We start from the raw sequence: 17266 nt of genomic DNA, 5'->3' as shown, positions 1-17266 counted from the left end.
ATCGCAGCCAGGATGTTAGACAACAAACTGCAATTGAACGGGGGCAAAACAGAACTTCTTCTGTTTGGTCATAACACCACCCTATGGGGACCCAACACTGGCCCTCTCAAATGGGCACTTTGCCCACCCCGTCTAAAACAGCACGCAACCTCGGCGTCATTTTTGACGACCAACTATCCATGAAGAACCATGTGATCAAAACCTCTTCCACTTGCATCAATATCATTAAATGGTTGCGTAAAATCTTATGGATGCTTCCCCTAGACACTCAGAAAACCGTAGTCCAGGCCTTAATCACCTCTAGACTGGATTACGGGAACATCCTTTTCCCGGGAGCAGGGAAAGAGGTGATCCGTAAACTGCAGACTGTCCAGAATATGGCAGCACGACTACTCTGCAAATTACCCGCCACATCCCCTACCTCCAATTCTCTACGCACTTTGCATTGGCTTCTTATCGAAAACCGGACAAAATTCAAAGCCCTCTGCATCATGCACAGAATAAATACAGGCCTAGCTCCACCTTACCTTAATTCCTTGGTACAAAAATACTGTCCCCCTCGCAATCTTCGTTCTTCTAGCCAATACTTATTTTCAGTTCCCAGAATTAAAAAAGCCAGAATGGGTGGCCGCTCTTTCGCCTGGCTTGCCCCCTCTCTCTGGAACTCTCTTCCCCTCCAGTTACGAACTGAACACAACTACCTTAGTTTTTGCAGACAGGTAAAAACTTGGTTATTCAACATCTAACAGTCCTCTTCTGCCTCTCCCCCCTCATCTTTTTGGTATTAGCACCGGAAAACCTACGGGTAGCTGAGCGCTTTATAAACTTAACTATTATAATAATAATAAGCTGTAATGCACTCTCTGTTACATCGAAATGTCATGAATCTGAATTTATTCTGAATTTGAAAATGTAGTACTGTTTCGTATGTAATTTAACTGTAATGAATTTGCTTTAAAATAATTTGACGTGTTTTCCAATTTTCCATATCTGCGATGGTCTTTCTTCTACGTTGGTGTTCTGTTTTATGTTGCAATTTTTTCAGTGCTCTGCTTAGAGTCCATGTGTCATCGGTTTATGACGTACTCTGAGTGTGAGTGGAAACGCTGTAGGAACTGTGCGATCAACAGGAGTGATCCTCGGCGTGAAAAGGATCGCTAGCTGGGCGAGAGAGGTAGTTATACCTGCCCCCCCGCCCACTGACGCACCGTAAATGACTCAGTAGTACCCTAATGTAGCACTAAGGTGGCCTCCGAGCCTCCCTCCTATGGGGGCCTCCTGCGTGGGCCGCAGACTTCCTCATTTTCTAGCTCCGGGGTTAGCATTGGCGGTTTCAATGTGATTGTGTGGGTTGAATGATCAGCAAGACTAAAACAAGCATTAGCAAAGCCTATAGGTCTCTCCTATACAATCTCTGTTGGCTTGTTCTAGATTTTATTTTAGCCATTATGAAAAGCACTGCTTCTATAAGAGAAAATAAAAGCGCCTATGACGCAACAGTGTCATAGTGCTATTATTTTCTGTACTTTCAACCATATTGCACAGCAGATGTGCTGTGCAACATGTGTAGTCAAACACTCACGAAGCCAATAGATCTTGCTTAAGCGAGACATTTTGGCTTAGCCAATGCTTGTTCATTTTTACTTCATAACTGTCCCAGGACAGTCAGCTAAAGTGAAACTTAAAATGTTAAATTCCCGTCTAATTGTTCCTAAGGCACAATAGACAGGGAATGGAAACGCTATTATGGCATGCTAGAATGGGGAAGTCTTGTGAAAGCACTAGCAAGTCAAGCCCATTTACACAATGGTAATTAATAGAGCTTACGTTGTTTTTCCTGTCCCTTCTCTGTTTACATGCTTTTTGTGTTTCTTATGATGCTTAGACGTTGACACTTGGTGCTCACACCCAAGCTTGGCTAGTAGTTTTGTCGAATGATTTAGAGGATCCTTGACCTATAATTTTATACTTGCAAGTTATTTCCTTGTTTGCCCCTTCATACTTCCTCATTAGATTGTGGCAGCATGTCCCCAATCTTACGTTTAGTATAAGTGCTCGGAAGTACCTCACAGGAGCTGTATACTGCTTTTTCATGCCTGAGTTTGGTCTTATGAGGTTATCTTTTAAGTTATTTCTCTCCAGTCAGCAGCGTCCTTCTCACAAATGGTTCTGTAATGCACAACCCTTGTTTTATGCCATTTTTTCAGATGTGTGTAAGTGTTAGAATGACATTTTTTTTTACCTGCAGTGTCTGTGTTTATTTCTTTTCCTTTAATGCAAGGGGCAAAAGGTAAGAATACCTCACATAGGATGTTGATGGCATCCTTTATGTGTTTTGTTATGTTTCATATAGGTACCCTAATATAGGCCCGGGTATCATCATACCCCTTCACCTACATTACCTCCCCTACACTACACTGCAACTAGCCTTTTAGGATTGAACCTTTACCTAGTTCTAGTCTTGGGTGCAGAAGGAGGGTTTTCTCCTGAACAATAGAGACCTGTAACTCCATCAATAGACTCACACAGTATGAATTAATATTCATAAGCCTTCTTAGAAACCAGGCTGGAGCTACACCACCTTTCTCCCCATATCTTCGTACATGGTTCATTCCGTAGGTCATCCTCAACTCCAACAATCGCTAACACAAGCAACAAGGGACAAAGGAGCCCTAGATACTTTCTGTATAAATATAGCACCTCTTACTAGTGTTAGTTAGAGGGAACAGAGACTTCCAGGCCGCCACACTGACCAGAGACGCTGAGGCTCCTACATGCAGATGCTCGAGCTGAGAGTGGTCTGAACATCCCTCGCGGGGTGTCCAACTCGAGACCAGGACAGGCTCCTACATTCTCACACTTCAGGTAATGGGGTTTGACTAAATCCTAGAGGTATTCTTGGCTTCACACCTACTCACATGCTAGGTACACTTAGGTACATCTAGGTAGGCATCGTAGGAGCACACACACTTTTATCATGCATTTCATATTAATGTAATTCATGCTTATTGCAAGAAGGTAGAACTGTACTATCCTTTTTTTATTCACTGTACTGCTAATCATATATCTCTGCTACTGCCTAATGGTCATTGCAACTCATATATTCTATACAAGAATAACAACTGTTCAATAAATCCTTATTGAAACGCCCAGACTGTTCATTCTGTGTATCTCTGAGATAAACTAAGTGAGCATGAATGACTGGGCGAAAAGTAGTACATTGTTTCAACGATCCTGAGGATGCAGGGCTGTCATGGTCTAAGGTTGCCAGAAACTATTCTCTCCCCGATAAGAGGCGACACTAGTGGCACTGCGAGCTAGCTAATGCAAACAGGCTAACTTTCTCGGTGGGGGTCCTCAGAACCAGTCTGCCACCAAACCCACAGTTTATCCAAACGTGCAGGTCCTGCATGGGTACTATAGGAACTACACAACAGCTTCTCTTGCTTGAAATTCGAAACAAGTTGTAAAATGAAATTCTCATCGGACAGATCATCTAGTAGTTTGTGTAGGGGTGTCTATGATAACAGCAGGCTGGATGGTAACTTTGCAGGATTTAAAATCCACAGATAATTGAGGTTTTTTTCAATTAATATTAACCACCTCAGCATATGCCTCCTGGTAAGAGATTTAAAGATAATGCTTTGTTTGCATTGATTTCAGGTATCAATTACATTCAGTGATGTTGCTGCCTACTTTTATGAAGAAGAGTGGAAGAGATTGGAAACCTGGCAGAAACAGCTTTACAAGGATGTCATGAAGGAAATTCACAAAAATATCTTTTCAATGGGTAAGGACAAGGAGCAGTCCTCATCTCCATCCTTTACTTGTTCTCTAAGTACTTTGTAGCAAACGTAGAAGTGAATGGTTGTCTTGAAATAAGTTATTTGTTCAACAAACTTTATTGCGATTGTTTCAGCCATAAAAGCACATATAAAACTTTTGGTAATAAAGTAGAATATGATTGGTAACAGCATAAGGGATTTTGCAGTATCATTATGTTATTGACTCAAGTGATTTACACACAAATCAAAATAAGATAACAAAGGGATCAGTTCTAATAATGAAAAGTTCATATAAAACATAATTTAGGATTGAGATCATATAAAAACTTTTAAAAAGTTAGCAAGAATTAATAAAAATGCATCTCAGGTTAATGAGGTAACATTTACATCCCATTTACATCCCAGAAAAGTAGCGGCTAGTGGTTAAATTGCTTTTATTTACAAAAATATACGTTTAAGCCACTTAGCAAAAAGAAATTTTGGACACGCCACCACATATACTAATGCAGTATCAGATTTTAGGATCCTTAGACAGTCTCGATAATTTCTAGTGCCCATATTTCTGCACAGCTGGACGATCCCTTTGGCCCTAGTCAACTTATATGCTGGGCAAAATAACATTACATGGGTCACAGTTTCCTCCTCCACCATAAATCCTGGGCAAAGAGACTTTAAACCCCCAGCCCACTTATTGGTTACTGCATAGAGCGGGATTGTCCCATATCTGAATTGCAGATACAACTACCTAGCTAGAGGCGGTTGGATCTGGTCTAAAACGTGTTCAAATTGATACAGTGACTTAAAATCACGGAACCCGTACGTTAAACTGGTCAATGCTACTCCTTGGATTAAACTAGCAAGTTTATGGGCTTTCACGGCGTTAGCTAGTTGACTTTTAGAAGTAGCTAGACATGATTCCTCGGGGGTAGTCCATAAGTCCTCCCTACCCATAGCAGGAAAGGAGTCCCTGACGAATGACAGCCAGGGTATACGACCCACAGCCCCCAATAGTAACAGAACCGCTTTCAATTCATCCCTATGGTGCCTCAACTCGGGTGTGCTCCACACCCGCCGCAAGTATAACAGCGGTCTTGCCGAAGTTAAGTCCTCTATTGGGAGAATATCCAGATCCATTCGTAGCGGCACAAGGGGCGTACTTAGTGGAAGAGCTAAAATACTTCTGATAAACTTATTTTCAGTGAGTGATAAGGCATTAGGGGAACAATGACCCCATAACTCTGCCCCGTAAAGAGCAGCAGACCTAGCTTGGACTTTATAAATCTCAAGCAGCGGGCTTATGGTCTTTGCCACACAAGACTTATGCACTTTCATAGTCCCCCTATTGCCTGGGTCAGGTTCAGGTTATCCTTCCCAATTTGGGTGCCCCATCCCATCTTATCATTTAATGTTAAGCCCAGATAGTCAAATAATTTAACTTGCTCTAGTGGTCTATCATCCATCAAAGGATGTGGGGAATTAGTGGTAGTGGCATTAAATACCATATATTTTGTTTTATTAATGTTAACTACCAGTTTTCGCTTTTTGCAGAACTGGGCAAACTCATTCAACACCCTCTGCATCCCCATTGATGACTTTGAGAGGAGCAGGGTATCGTCTGCGAACGTTAGTGCGGGAAATTTAGATGACGATATTCTTGGAGCGTCCAGGTCCTTAGCGGCAAGCAGATCATCAATTAGACCATTTAAAAATAAAGAAAAGAGGGTCGGGCCAATACACAGCCTTGCCTGACCCCCTTTCCAACAGGAAAAGGCGCTGTTAATAGACCATTCTTCCCGTATCTCACCCTGGCATATGTATACTAGTGGAGGCGTTTAAGTTGGTAACAAAGATATGGCGGAACCCTCATGTCCAGAAGGATGTTCCACATCTGGTCACGGTCCACCATGTCAAACGCCGACTTCAAATCCACAAATGTAAGATACAGGGTCCCCCCCTCCAAAACTACGTGCTTGCAATAAATTAACTGGAGCCTGAACAATTGGTCTGTAGTTGAAATTTTAGATCTAAATCCTGCATGTAATGGAGTTAAGATATCTCTGTCTTCTATCCACTTCTGTAATCTGCCCAGCAGTATCCTTCCATAGAATTTCTGGGTAACATCAATAAGACTGATTGGCCTGTAATTCACAGGCTCAATCGGTGACCCTTTTTTAAAAATAGGGACGATCTCCACCCCTACCCATGTCGACGGTACTGGAAGGCCATAAAGTATTTTATTAAAGAGCAATAATAAGTATGGTGCCCATATTGTTCGCTCGTTTATGAACAAATCCCCTGGGATCCTGTCCAAACCGGGTGCCTTGTTCGGCTGCAAATTTGCTAGAGCTGATAATACCTCATCCATATTAAATGGAGGTATTTCTTGTATCAATTCTAAGTTAAAATGATATTGTGGTGCATTTCTATAATTCGTGACAAGGCACAAACCAGAATACAATTCTTTAAAATATAAATACCAGGATTGTTCATCAATGTTAGGGTCAAAATTGGTCCTGCCTTCGGTTTTACCGGTATGGACCAGATTCCAGAAAGATCTACTATCTACTATCCTTAGCATCTAAGGCAGTCTTAATGCAGTCTTAATGGCCTGCCATCTCTCTTCCTCCCAATCTAGTTTGGCTTGTTTAATTATTCTCCTAAAATCAGCCCTTGCTTCATTGATACAATCCTGATACAATCCTTATTGTTACCCTTGAGTGCAAACAGCAGAGCCTTTTTTGCTACCCTGCAATCCCTGCCATATCATGTATTTTTATCAGTACCAGATTTCTGTTTTTGTGGAGTGCTATTAAAAAAATAATTCTCCTAGAATCTGGACCATTTTCAGATGTATTTCCCCAAATTTACAATTGGGGCCTGAATCTATTCTCCATAGTGCCGCCAGCCTTCTCCAGCAGGAGAATAATACGTCTATAAAGCTTAGACAGAATTTCTGGGGACTGATTGATTTTTTTTTGTTTTTTTTGTTGAAAACCTTTATTGATACTTCAACCAGTTACAAGTATGGGCCTACAACCACCAGGGCTGGCCGCTAATCAATATCATTTCAATCAAGCAATTAGAACCAGACTCGGCCTTCCGGGAGGCGAATACAGCACGACTTCAATTAAAACTGGCAGCATAGCATACTATACCAATAGCAGGATAATAAAGGTTCCATTTTATAATATAAGATAGAAGGATCAGGTGCCTTACAATATCACAAAGGTGCAAACAGTAGGAATTCCACAGTTAGGTCGATATCATTCAAAACAGTGGCGCTGAGGCATACGATTCAGGATCAACAAGCATACAATTAATTTTGCACCAGTAGAGCGCCCGCCCGATGGTACTGAAGTACTGTGAAAGTATAGGCACAGATAAAAAGTCAACAATTGACAAAGGAATAGACCTACTACTCTGACCCGAAAAAGAAGAAGCAAAAGAAAAGGCGAAGAAAGATAAGAAGAAAAAAGGCCATAGAAACAAATAGTAAAAACAAAATTCCCCCCCTCCGACCCCCCACCATGCACCCCTGCAGATGACTACGGCCTACCCCCCTAGCAGCGTGCCTGTCGCCCCGTGAATGAACCCGAAATATAGAAGAACAAAGGGAAAAAAAGAAAAGGGAAAGAAAGAAGGGACTAAAACCCTGCCCAAAAAGGGGAAATGGAGGAGGGCTGTGTCATACGCATTCCCGGACTCTCCCCCCATCTTTAACGAAGAATCCCCCGCAATGTTAACACAATCAAGGGGACCACAATAAAACAGTACATCAGAGGAAACCAGAAATCCCGCCCCGGACTCCGGTAACCAAATAAAACAGTCCCGTTACCGATAAATCAATATTTTGAAACCTCAAACAACAGTCTCAGCCTTGGCCCCATCGATCAAATTTGCTGATCTCCTCCGATAAAGAGCGCCCCACCGTAAAATTGTCAAAGGTCAAACAGAAGTTGTCGAGACAAAGTCTATTAGTCGAAGAAAGGATGGCAAGTCCCAAAGTAGACGCTCGAGTCCAACGATGCCCTTTCCCGACTATAAGACCAGGCACTATCCCATCCGCCATCTTGATGGACCAGCTGAGAAGGGGGTGCGACACAGTCCCACACAGATCACAATTACGAGCAAACGTCTCCAAATCGGGAAAAGCAGTGAAATGTTCCGCCAATTGCAGTTCCAAAGATTCCGACTTTGTAGGTGCAACGCCAATCTCCACATGTTCGAACCGTTCCACTTCTGTAGGGGCATAGAAAGCTCCAAGCAACGGGTCAAATGGCATCGCTGGGGTAGCAATAGGGAAAGGAACAGGCCACCGGGTCTCGGGCAGCAAGACAGAGTCCGGTCCCGATCCTCTAAGTCCGTCCACCGCCAACATCAGATTCCAGGCCTGGGTCTTCATAGTCGCCTGAAGTGCCTCAAGGGCCGCCATCACTGACCACAATGACGGGCCGCACTGGACCCGCTCCGCCGGGTTTCGCATAGCATCAAGCATATTGACCCCCACGGAGAGGCTCCTTCCCCGGGGTAAGATTAGGCGGAGCAGGAATGAACCGTGAGGGACCGATCGTCAGTAGGCGTTAGTGCGCACCAAGTTTCCGATCCAACGGCACCGGTGCTACGAACGCCAGGCCCCCGGGTCTCGGACCCCCACACACACCACCTCGGGCATCACTCGTCTCCGCACCTCCGGTACAATTCCAGGCAGCAGATCTGCAGCAAATCAATAATAAAAATGTCGGAAGTTCCGTGGACCGGACCCTGCCGCTCTCCCCGGTCCGCTGTTGTTCAACTAGGACCCGGCTAGACCAAAACTTGAGACCCCGGCTTCCAGACTGGGCTAGGCCTCAAATTAAACCTCAACCTAACTCCACTCCACCATGTCGGAAAATCCTCTGGATTGCGCCATCAGTTCGCAGAGTAATTCATGCACCCGGGTATGGGGCGAGAAACCAGGATATACGACAGGATCTTCGAGCGAGAGACGGGGGTCAGCGGAGCCGGGAAGCTATGCGACCATCTTGCTTGCTGTCGTAGCTCCTCCCCGACTGATTGATTTTTGCCCACCTAATCCGTCTCCATCCTTGAGCAACTTCCAAGTTATTGCATTGCACAGGCTCTCCAGATGTACCCACTCCTGCCAGCTGGAAGTCCAGATTCATAATTAGCTGGTTGTGATTGCTTTCAGGGAGTAGGTTAACTCTAAAATCAACCACATTATGCCAGACCTCCAAACTAAGCATTAGATAGTCAATTGTTGATAGTACATCACCTAACTGAAAGGTGGGATGCCCCGGACTATCTCCACTAAATCGCCCATTACATGCCCTTAAGGAGTGAGTCAAGGTTAGGGTTGTTAACTGCAGAACTAGGGGTGTCCAACTTCTAGTGGGATACATATTGGGTGGGGGAATTGACCCTGCTATGTCCTCATCACTACTTAAAACTTGCGCCATACCATTAAGGGGCTCATAGTGACAATTAAAATCCCCACCGTTTATAAGATGTATGTCCCCCTCAAGTGTGCAGATAAAATTTGTCAAGGCATCTAAGGTTGGGGAGGTGGCACCGTACTGTGCTGGCCTAGAGTAGACATTAATATCAGCTAATCTGGGGAGATTGCTGTGTGACAAGAGAATCTGGGGAGATTGTTTGTGATTCATACATAAGTGCCCCAGCTCCTGCCATCTGTTTCTGTTTATACACAATCGGCCCAGACCTAGTCACTTATGCAAGAATCAGGCCCATTGCTGATATTGATTGCATTGTTGCTGTACAGAATTGGCACAGCCCAGGTTAGAATAGTTTCTGGAATTGTGGCCGGATTCCAGGAAGCAGTGTGTAATTGGGCAACATAATTGGTGCATAACGAAACACCAGAAGATGCGCCACCTGATAGTACGAGAGCACGTCCGACGTAGCCAGACCACCGCTGTAAGTTGACAAAAAGCACGTCCGTAGAGCCACTCGGGCCACGCCCTCCTCCCACAAAAAACTCTCAGAGCTGAATTAAGCTGCCGAAACCAGCGTGGGGGAAGCACATGTGGATGATTCTGTAATTGGTACACCAGGCGTGGGAGCGCCACCATTTTAAAAATCGCAGACCGCCCGAGTATAGATAACGGCATCCGCGCCCAGACCTTCAGATCCTCGCGTACCCGATCCCACACTGGGGTGATGTTGCGCTCCCGGGATAGAGCCGCATCTTCGGATAGAAAGTCTCCCAGGTACTTCACACCATCCGTCTCCAGCCGGAAGCCCGATGCCCAGTCCCCAACGCTCCGCTGGTCACCCAACAGCCACAGCGTGGATTTGCCCGGATTCATGTACAGGCCAGAGGTCTCACCAAAAATCAGCAAAATGCGCAGTAGTCGCGGGCCTGAGCGATCCAGGGCAGTAAGGAAAAACAGGACGTCATCAGCGTATAGCGCTATTTTGTCGGTAAGCCCCGGCGCCCATCGGAAACCTCTGAGTTGAGCATCGATGCGCACCCACGCCGCCAGGGGCTCCATGGCGAGTTCAAATAGATATGGGGAGAGGGGCCAGCCCTGTCACGTTCCCCTCCTGACTGGGAACGAGCGAGACACCGCCCCCCGACACGCACCGATGCCGTGAGACCCGTGTACAACAAGCAAACGTACGCTAAAAACCGCGGGCCGAGATTCAATCGGCTCAGCAGGGCAAAGAGATACGTCCACCTGAGGGAATCAAAGGCCCTGTCCATGTCTGCCAAGAACGCGGCCGGCTCCCCCAGGTCCCTCCAAGCCGACACCGCTACTTGAGCCCGCCTGATGTTGTGGCTGGCAGCCCGCTGCGACATGAACCCGGCCTGATCCGGATGTATCTGATCCGAAACATGCGGCTTGAGCCTAGTGGCAAGAGCCTTCGCCAAAATTTTAATCTCTATGTTCAGGAGCGATATTGGGCGGTAGGACGCGTGATCCTCTGGGGGCCTCCCAGGCTTCACAAACACCACCACCTCAGCATGACGCCAGTCCGGCGGAGCGAACCACTCTCGCGTGATTCCTCAACAACCAGTCGAAGAAGCGGGCCCAGTTGAACCGAAAATCTCCGAAAGAATTCGCTTGGGAATCCGTTGGGGCCCGGCGCCTTGCCCGGGCTCAATTCGCTCAGGGCGGCGCCGAATTCTGTATCAGTCAGGGGCTGATCCAGCAGATCCCTCACCTCATCCGAGACGGCTCTCGGCAGGAGATCATCAATAAACCGCTGAACGGTATCAGCCTCCAAGCACTTCCGAAGGGCATAGAGGGCCTCGTAATACCCGGCGAAACTCTCCGCAATCTCCACTGGATCTAGCATGGGCTCCCCCTCCGGGGTAGTTATCCGAGGCAGCTGCTGGGCATGCATGATGCCCTGGCAAAGGCGGTGTAACATTTTGCAGGACTTATCGCCCCACTGATAAACCCGACTACAGGTCGCCAACCAGCAAGACCGAAGCGTGCTGTTGCTGCAGCAGGGCCAGCTGTCGCCGTGCCAGCCCGCCATCAGCCTCTCTGGCTCTGTGTTCCATGGCTGTCAGTTCTGCCTCCCGTCTCACTAAGTCCTGACGTCTCTCTCTTTTCGCCGCCGCAAACCAGGATATGTCCACTCCTCGCATTGTAGGCTTCAAGGCCTCCCAGAGGGGAGACGGTGAATCAACTGACCCTTTATTTGCAGACAGATAATGATCTATTTCAACTGTAAGGTGCGCTGCGTATTTATCTTGGTGCAGGTGCCAGGTCGACATCCGCCACCGAAACGGCTGCTTAGCCGGGCCCACGTGCAGCACGGCCAGCACCGGCGAGTGATCCGACAGGGCCCGCGGTAAGATTTCGGCCGAGGCTATGCGAGAGGCAGATCCCCTAGGGATAAGCACGTAATAAAGCCAGGAGAACGAATCCCGCGCCGCAGAGAAATATGTGTGTTCCCTGCGCGCAACGTGTTTGTGCCGCCAAGCATCTAGCCAGTCCAGCCCTGTGATCAATGCTGACAGTTTGGTAACGGTGCCCTCACTCCCCAGATCCTGACCCACCGCCCCCCTCCGCACCCATCCCAGCCTTTACTTGCAACATCATTCCAGTCCCCCCCTACAATAGACAAAGAGTCCGGAATTTCACCCCACAGGGACATGATCCTTTCAACCAGTGGCCACTGGAGCGGTGGTGGGGCGTAGATGCTACCAAAGGTCTCCCTGTCCCTGCCTATCTCCTCCTGCACCACCACGTATCTACCTTGTGTGTCTGTCCAGGCGCGCTTATGGGTATATGGCACCCTGCGGTGTATAAGGACCGCCACCCCCCTAGAGCACATCGTGAAGCCGGAGTGGTACTTTTGTGTGTAACCTGAGCCCTGCAGGCACAGTGCTTTGGTGCCTAGCAAGTGGGTTTCCTGCAACAGAAGAACATCCACCCCACCTGCCTGGCATATTGAAATACAGCACCCCGCTTAATTTTGTCTAGCATCCCTCTCACATTCCAACTCATGACTCGTAGTGATCCGGGGCCTACCCGCCCTTCCTCCCTAACAATCGACATCTGAGCAATACTACAAATTTAGGACTATCAGTTCTAGCAACCAGCAATGGTACATGGCAGTCAACAGGCAACATAGCGCACACAAGCAAGGCCCCCCCTCCCAAACTTCCCACGAACTCCCTTCCCCCCGACCACCCCCCACCCGCACCTCCCAAACATGGAAGTACCTGTCACGGACGAATGACAACCAAGCCCCCAACAGGGGAGCAAGCGCCGCATCCTCCAATGGATCCTCAAGTAACCACCCATAGTAACTAGGCCATTACTCCCACCCTCCCATGCTGAACAGGACGGGCTCCCAGCCCGTGTTTACTGTGCACCTGGGCTTCCACTAAGAACATAATCATTAAGCAGCGTTCATGTCTCGCTGTCATCAAGGCACTTCAGATTGCTGGTCCTGTGTCGGGTTGACCGAGCCCGAGCGCGAGCTCCTGCTTGATCGCGATCCTCTACGGCTCTGACACTGACTCCGCAAGCCCTCCCTGGCAAACCCACTCGAGGAAGAGTCCGACTCTCCGTCCCTGGCAATGTTGAGCCGAATTTTGACCTTCTCATCCGTCCACTGAAACACTTCTACTGGTGTATCAAAGAACAATGTGCGGGACTTATAAACGACTCGCAGCCGCGCCGGGAAGAGTAGTGCATACTGGAGCTTCAGATCCCGGAGACGGGCCTTGGCCGCGTGGAAGGATTGGCGCTGCTGCTGCACCAGCCTCGTATAGTCCGAAAAGATCATGATGGTAGCGTTGTCGTGTGTGAGAGTGCCCTTAAGTCTCGCCTGTCGCAGGATAGCGTCCCGATCCGCGTAATTCAGGAATTTGGCAATGATCGTCTCGGGCGCGCTCCGACCGGAGGCTTCTGCACCAGCGCCCGGTGGGCTCTCTCCACCACGAATCACCCAGACAGAGCATCTGTCGGGATCCAGCCCGCCAGCCACTGCGCTATGAAGGTCTCCGCACTGCCCCCCTCCGGAAAGCCAACAAAGTGCAGGTTGTTGCATCGGGCCCGTCCTTCCACATCCTCCGCCCTCAGGACTAGGCCCTTCTGTACTTTCTCCATGTCTGCGACCTTCCGTTTAAGGGTAGACACATCATCTTCAACGCCGATATTCGGGTCTCCGCACTTGTAATACGCTCTACCGCATTCCTCAAGTCCTGTCGGAGAAGGGTGACGTCCGCCCCAACAGCCCCTATCTTTGCGTCGAGCATGTCCCTCGATTGTGTGATTGCAGCAAGCAACGCTGCATTGTCCGGAGCGGGCACCGAGGGGCCACCATATCCGGCCGCCCCAGTATATTTGTCCATGGGCCCCTGTTTACCCTGTCCTCCTCCGGCTCCTCCTCGTGTCATGGCTCGTTGCTAGCGCGCACGGGATATGAACCCTACTGGTGGCCCAAGTATTGTTAGCCACAGACCAGGGCCAGAGGATCAGAAGACCCCATGGTCAATGGGCATGGGGCCGGAATCCACAGTCACATGCGCCGGCCCAGTGCCGCACCGAGCCCGCGTGTTCAAGCGCCCCAGGGCCCCTCACTCAGGCGCCCCCCCCCCGTCCAGACTGGTCACCGGTCACACAAGGTTCCACAGATCTACACTGTCAGGCGGCCACCGGCAGGGCCTCAGCAGGCGCCCTCCTCCCCACCGTCGCCGCGATGGGCGCCCGGCTCAAGATGGCAATGTCCCACTGTCGCTCGCCGCTCTCGACCCTGACCCGGGGTGCTTCTCCGCCTATTGGGAGCGGGCAGTATCACACTCACTGACCCAACGGGGGGGCCCAGGCCGATGCAGCGACACAGGGCGATCCAGACATCCGGGTATAGCCCACACTCGGCCTCGATGAGCAACCAACCACTGGGGCCACACTCAAAGCGACCGTCCCCAATCTTACAGGGCTCACGGAGCGCCAGGCACAGTTCAGGACACGCTACCAACGAGCCAGCAACGGTCACCTCCAGGCGACCGCAGGGGAACCCATCACACGCAGCCCCCGTCCGTGTCAGGCACCTCCTGTCCTCCTCACCGGGGCCCGATCTAGCCCCCGAGGCCCAAAGCTCCATCCACCGCCTCTACAACGATCTCCCAGGACACTGCAGCGCCTCCTGCAGGTGTCGGGCTGGCCAGGTCCGCCTTCCTCGTGTCTGGGGTCTCCGCCGTGCGAGGCCCAAGCAGCGCCTCCCAGTTCCTGCCGATCGCGGCCAGCCTCCGTAGAGTCTCCTCCTTGCCCGCCAGTCGCCACCCGGCCGACGGCTCCGTGGCTCACAGGATGGCCCAAGATGGCGGCCGCTCCTCGAGGGTATCGCCTCCGATGTATGCCCTGATAACTCCAGGCCGGGCACCGCTCCAAGGATCAGCAGCGCACCCACGGTCAGACACGGGGCCCCCCCCCGGACGGCTAGGCCCCCGGCCAAGCCCCGGAGCTCCGCCGCGCTAGCGCCGCCGGACCCGGATGGCGCCAAAATCGAGGTCCCGGCTGTGTAGGCCCCGTCGGATCGGTAGGGGCCCGCGGCGAGTCTGGGTCGTTTTCAACGTCCTCGGTGCCCCCACTCGGCTGATCTCGCTACCGAGTGTAGCGCACCGGTCCAGCAGCAAGGATCGGTGTCCAGGAGCCCAGCGGAATCCCAGGGCAAGGATATTTTTAATAGGATAGGATTAGGCTGGTCGGAGCTCAAGCTCTACACGACCGCCATTATCGCCGGCCAAGCCACGCCACTAACATCGATATTTTTGAATCGATATTTTGGTACTTACCTGTTTGGAGATAGGAAGTCGATATTTTGGTATTCTATATTTTTTACTCGATATTTTGGTATCTCCATATTTTTGACATCAATATTGTTTCAGTAAACCCACTGCTGGCACACTGCGATGGGTGTGGCGTGAATTGCAGAAAAGGGCGGGTGTTCAGGTGCTATATGCACCATCGATGATATTGAAGCATAACCCTTTACTGCCTTGTATGGAGAAAGCTGTTAGCAAGGTGCTGCTCACCGCCATGAAGTTAAACACATTCGCTGACCTTTACCAAGATGGCAATTTCCGACCTCCTCCTTTAGAGGAAGAAGATCATGTGACGCCGTTTGCTGAAAAGTTTTTATACCATCAAATACGCACGGCATGCCGCGCGCTATATTCGGGATTCCCTGAGGCCCCATCGACTATGCTAGCCCTTGAAAATGTTCTCAAACTAAAGTCATCCAGGAAACTAGTCTCTAGGCTCTACACGACTATGCAAACTGAGTGCCCGATTCTGAAGCCCAAATCTTTGGAGCTCTGGAATGGGGAACTAGACCCACAGATGACGGAGGAACAATGGGAATATGGCTGCAGTCCACTCGCTGTTTTGTCCCCGAACTATCGTTTAAGGCTGATACATTTTAAATTCATACATAGATATTATAGAACGCCGATTACCTTACATCGCATACGCCTATGAGAGGATGCGCGTTGTTGGAGGTGCGGATACGATCAGGCCACCTTCCTACATGTGGCTTGGGAATGTCCGCATTTACAGTTGTTTTGGGTTGAGATATTTAATGCAGTAAATCAAATAATTGGCAGGAAAGATCCACCTTCGCCCCTGCTAGGCCTTCTGGGATATGTGCGTGATATGGTTCCCAAATGGCGTAACTTACACACACTCCTGTTGCTATATGCCCGCAGACAGATTGATCTTCGCTGGGGCAGGAGGCGGGTTCCAGATTTTAAAAGTTGGTTAACGGGTGTGACCTATGGGCACACACAATTAGGATTGTTTTGGGATCAGTTGCCCTCCACAATCCGTCCGGTTGATATATGGGAGCCCTTTTTAGATTGGACACGATTGACAGACAGCCAGGCTAAACAAGATGACAGTTCTGGAGTGCATGAGGTGGAGGAGACTGAAGCGGAATAATGATATTCCTGTAAATGCATGGCGAGGGTGGAGGACCGTTTGTAATTTATATGGGTGATATATCTGCTGCTGCTTATTGTACTAAGAGATCTGGCATGCGCCACTAAGGGGGCAGGGTTGCATTGATGTCTATTCCCCTGATGTTGCGCACTGTAAAGGCAATATAATATGTCCAAGACCTGGTATGAAGTAATTATGTACTATAGAACATGCTGCTGTACTAAGACAGAAAGACAATGCATTTGAATCTAAATTAAGTATTGTACATCGGATGTGACTGGCAAACGGTTGGCGCATTGCACCTTTGTTTCTGTTGTGTAATCTGATGAAAATCAATAAACAAATAAACAAAAAAAAGTAAGGTTCAAGGCACGATTGCAGAGGGACCAAAAACGAGCACAATACAATCTAGACCAGGGGTCTCCAAACCGGTCCTGGAGGGTCGGATCCATGCCAGATTTTTAAAATTACTACATGTATCCCAATGGGGATACCCCAAAAATCTGGCATGGATCCAGCCCTCCAGGACCGGTTTGGAGACCCCTGATCTAGACAGTGGCTCGAACTCCTACCTGCACCGAGCACTGCACAGGGCAGCGGCACAGCACAGCAGCGGAGCTGCAGAGGGAGAGAGCACGTCTCTGGACGTGAGGTCAGAGGTCTTGCTCACGCTCCCTCGCAGCATCCATCATTAAATAGGGAAGGGAGGCGCAGCTGGGAGGTGGGAGCAGGAATTGGCAGGGGGGAGGGGCCGTGGGGGCAGCAGGGGTGGGAAAGGAAGCGGGAAGCGGGCAGAGAGCGCAACAAACAGAGAATGCCTCAATAAGGCAAAACAGAATGGCACAATAAGGCAAGGCAACAATACAGTCAAAAAAGTGCACAGTAAACGTAAGGCAACAACAATTAACTAAAGTACAGGGCACAATTGCAGAAGGACCAAAAACAGACATAATACAATCTAGACCGTGGCTCGAACCTCTACCTGTGCTGGGCAGCGGCAGAGCACAGCAGCGGAGCTGCAGAGGGAGAGAGCAGGTCTCTGGCTGTGAGGTCAGA

General features: G+C 49.2%; 1 protein-coding gene across 2 annotated transcripts in view; it reads left to right on the top strand.

Annotated features, from left to right (window-relative positions):
- The window catches only part of LOC147673984 (uncharacterized), a 987450-nt gene that overhangs the window by 267195 nt on the left and 702989 nt on the right, over window positions 1–17266 (top strand). For both annotated transcript variants that reach the window (XM_086945069.1, XM_086945070.1), the window contains exon 3: window positions 3664–3790. In XM_086945069.1, the coding sequence (XP_086801195.1) occupies window positions 3664–3790 (127 nt within the window). The remainder of the gene's footprint in view (window positions 1–3663; window positions 3791–17266) is intronic.

This window comes from Lissotriton vulgaris, chromosome 12 (genome assembly GCF_964263255.1).
Source record: "Lissotriton vulgaris chromosome 12, aLisVul1.2, whole genome shotgun sequence".
Classification (NCBI taxonomy): domain Eukaryota; kingdom Metazoa; phylum Chordata; class Amphibia; order Caudata; family Salamandridae; genus Lissotriton; species Lissotriton vulgaris.
Note: the sequence above shows the minus strand (reverse complement) of the source record. Positions and strands in the feature narration are given on the sequence as shown.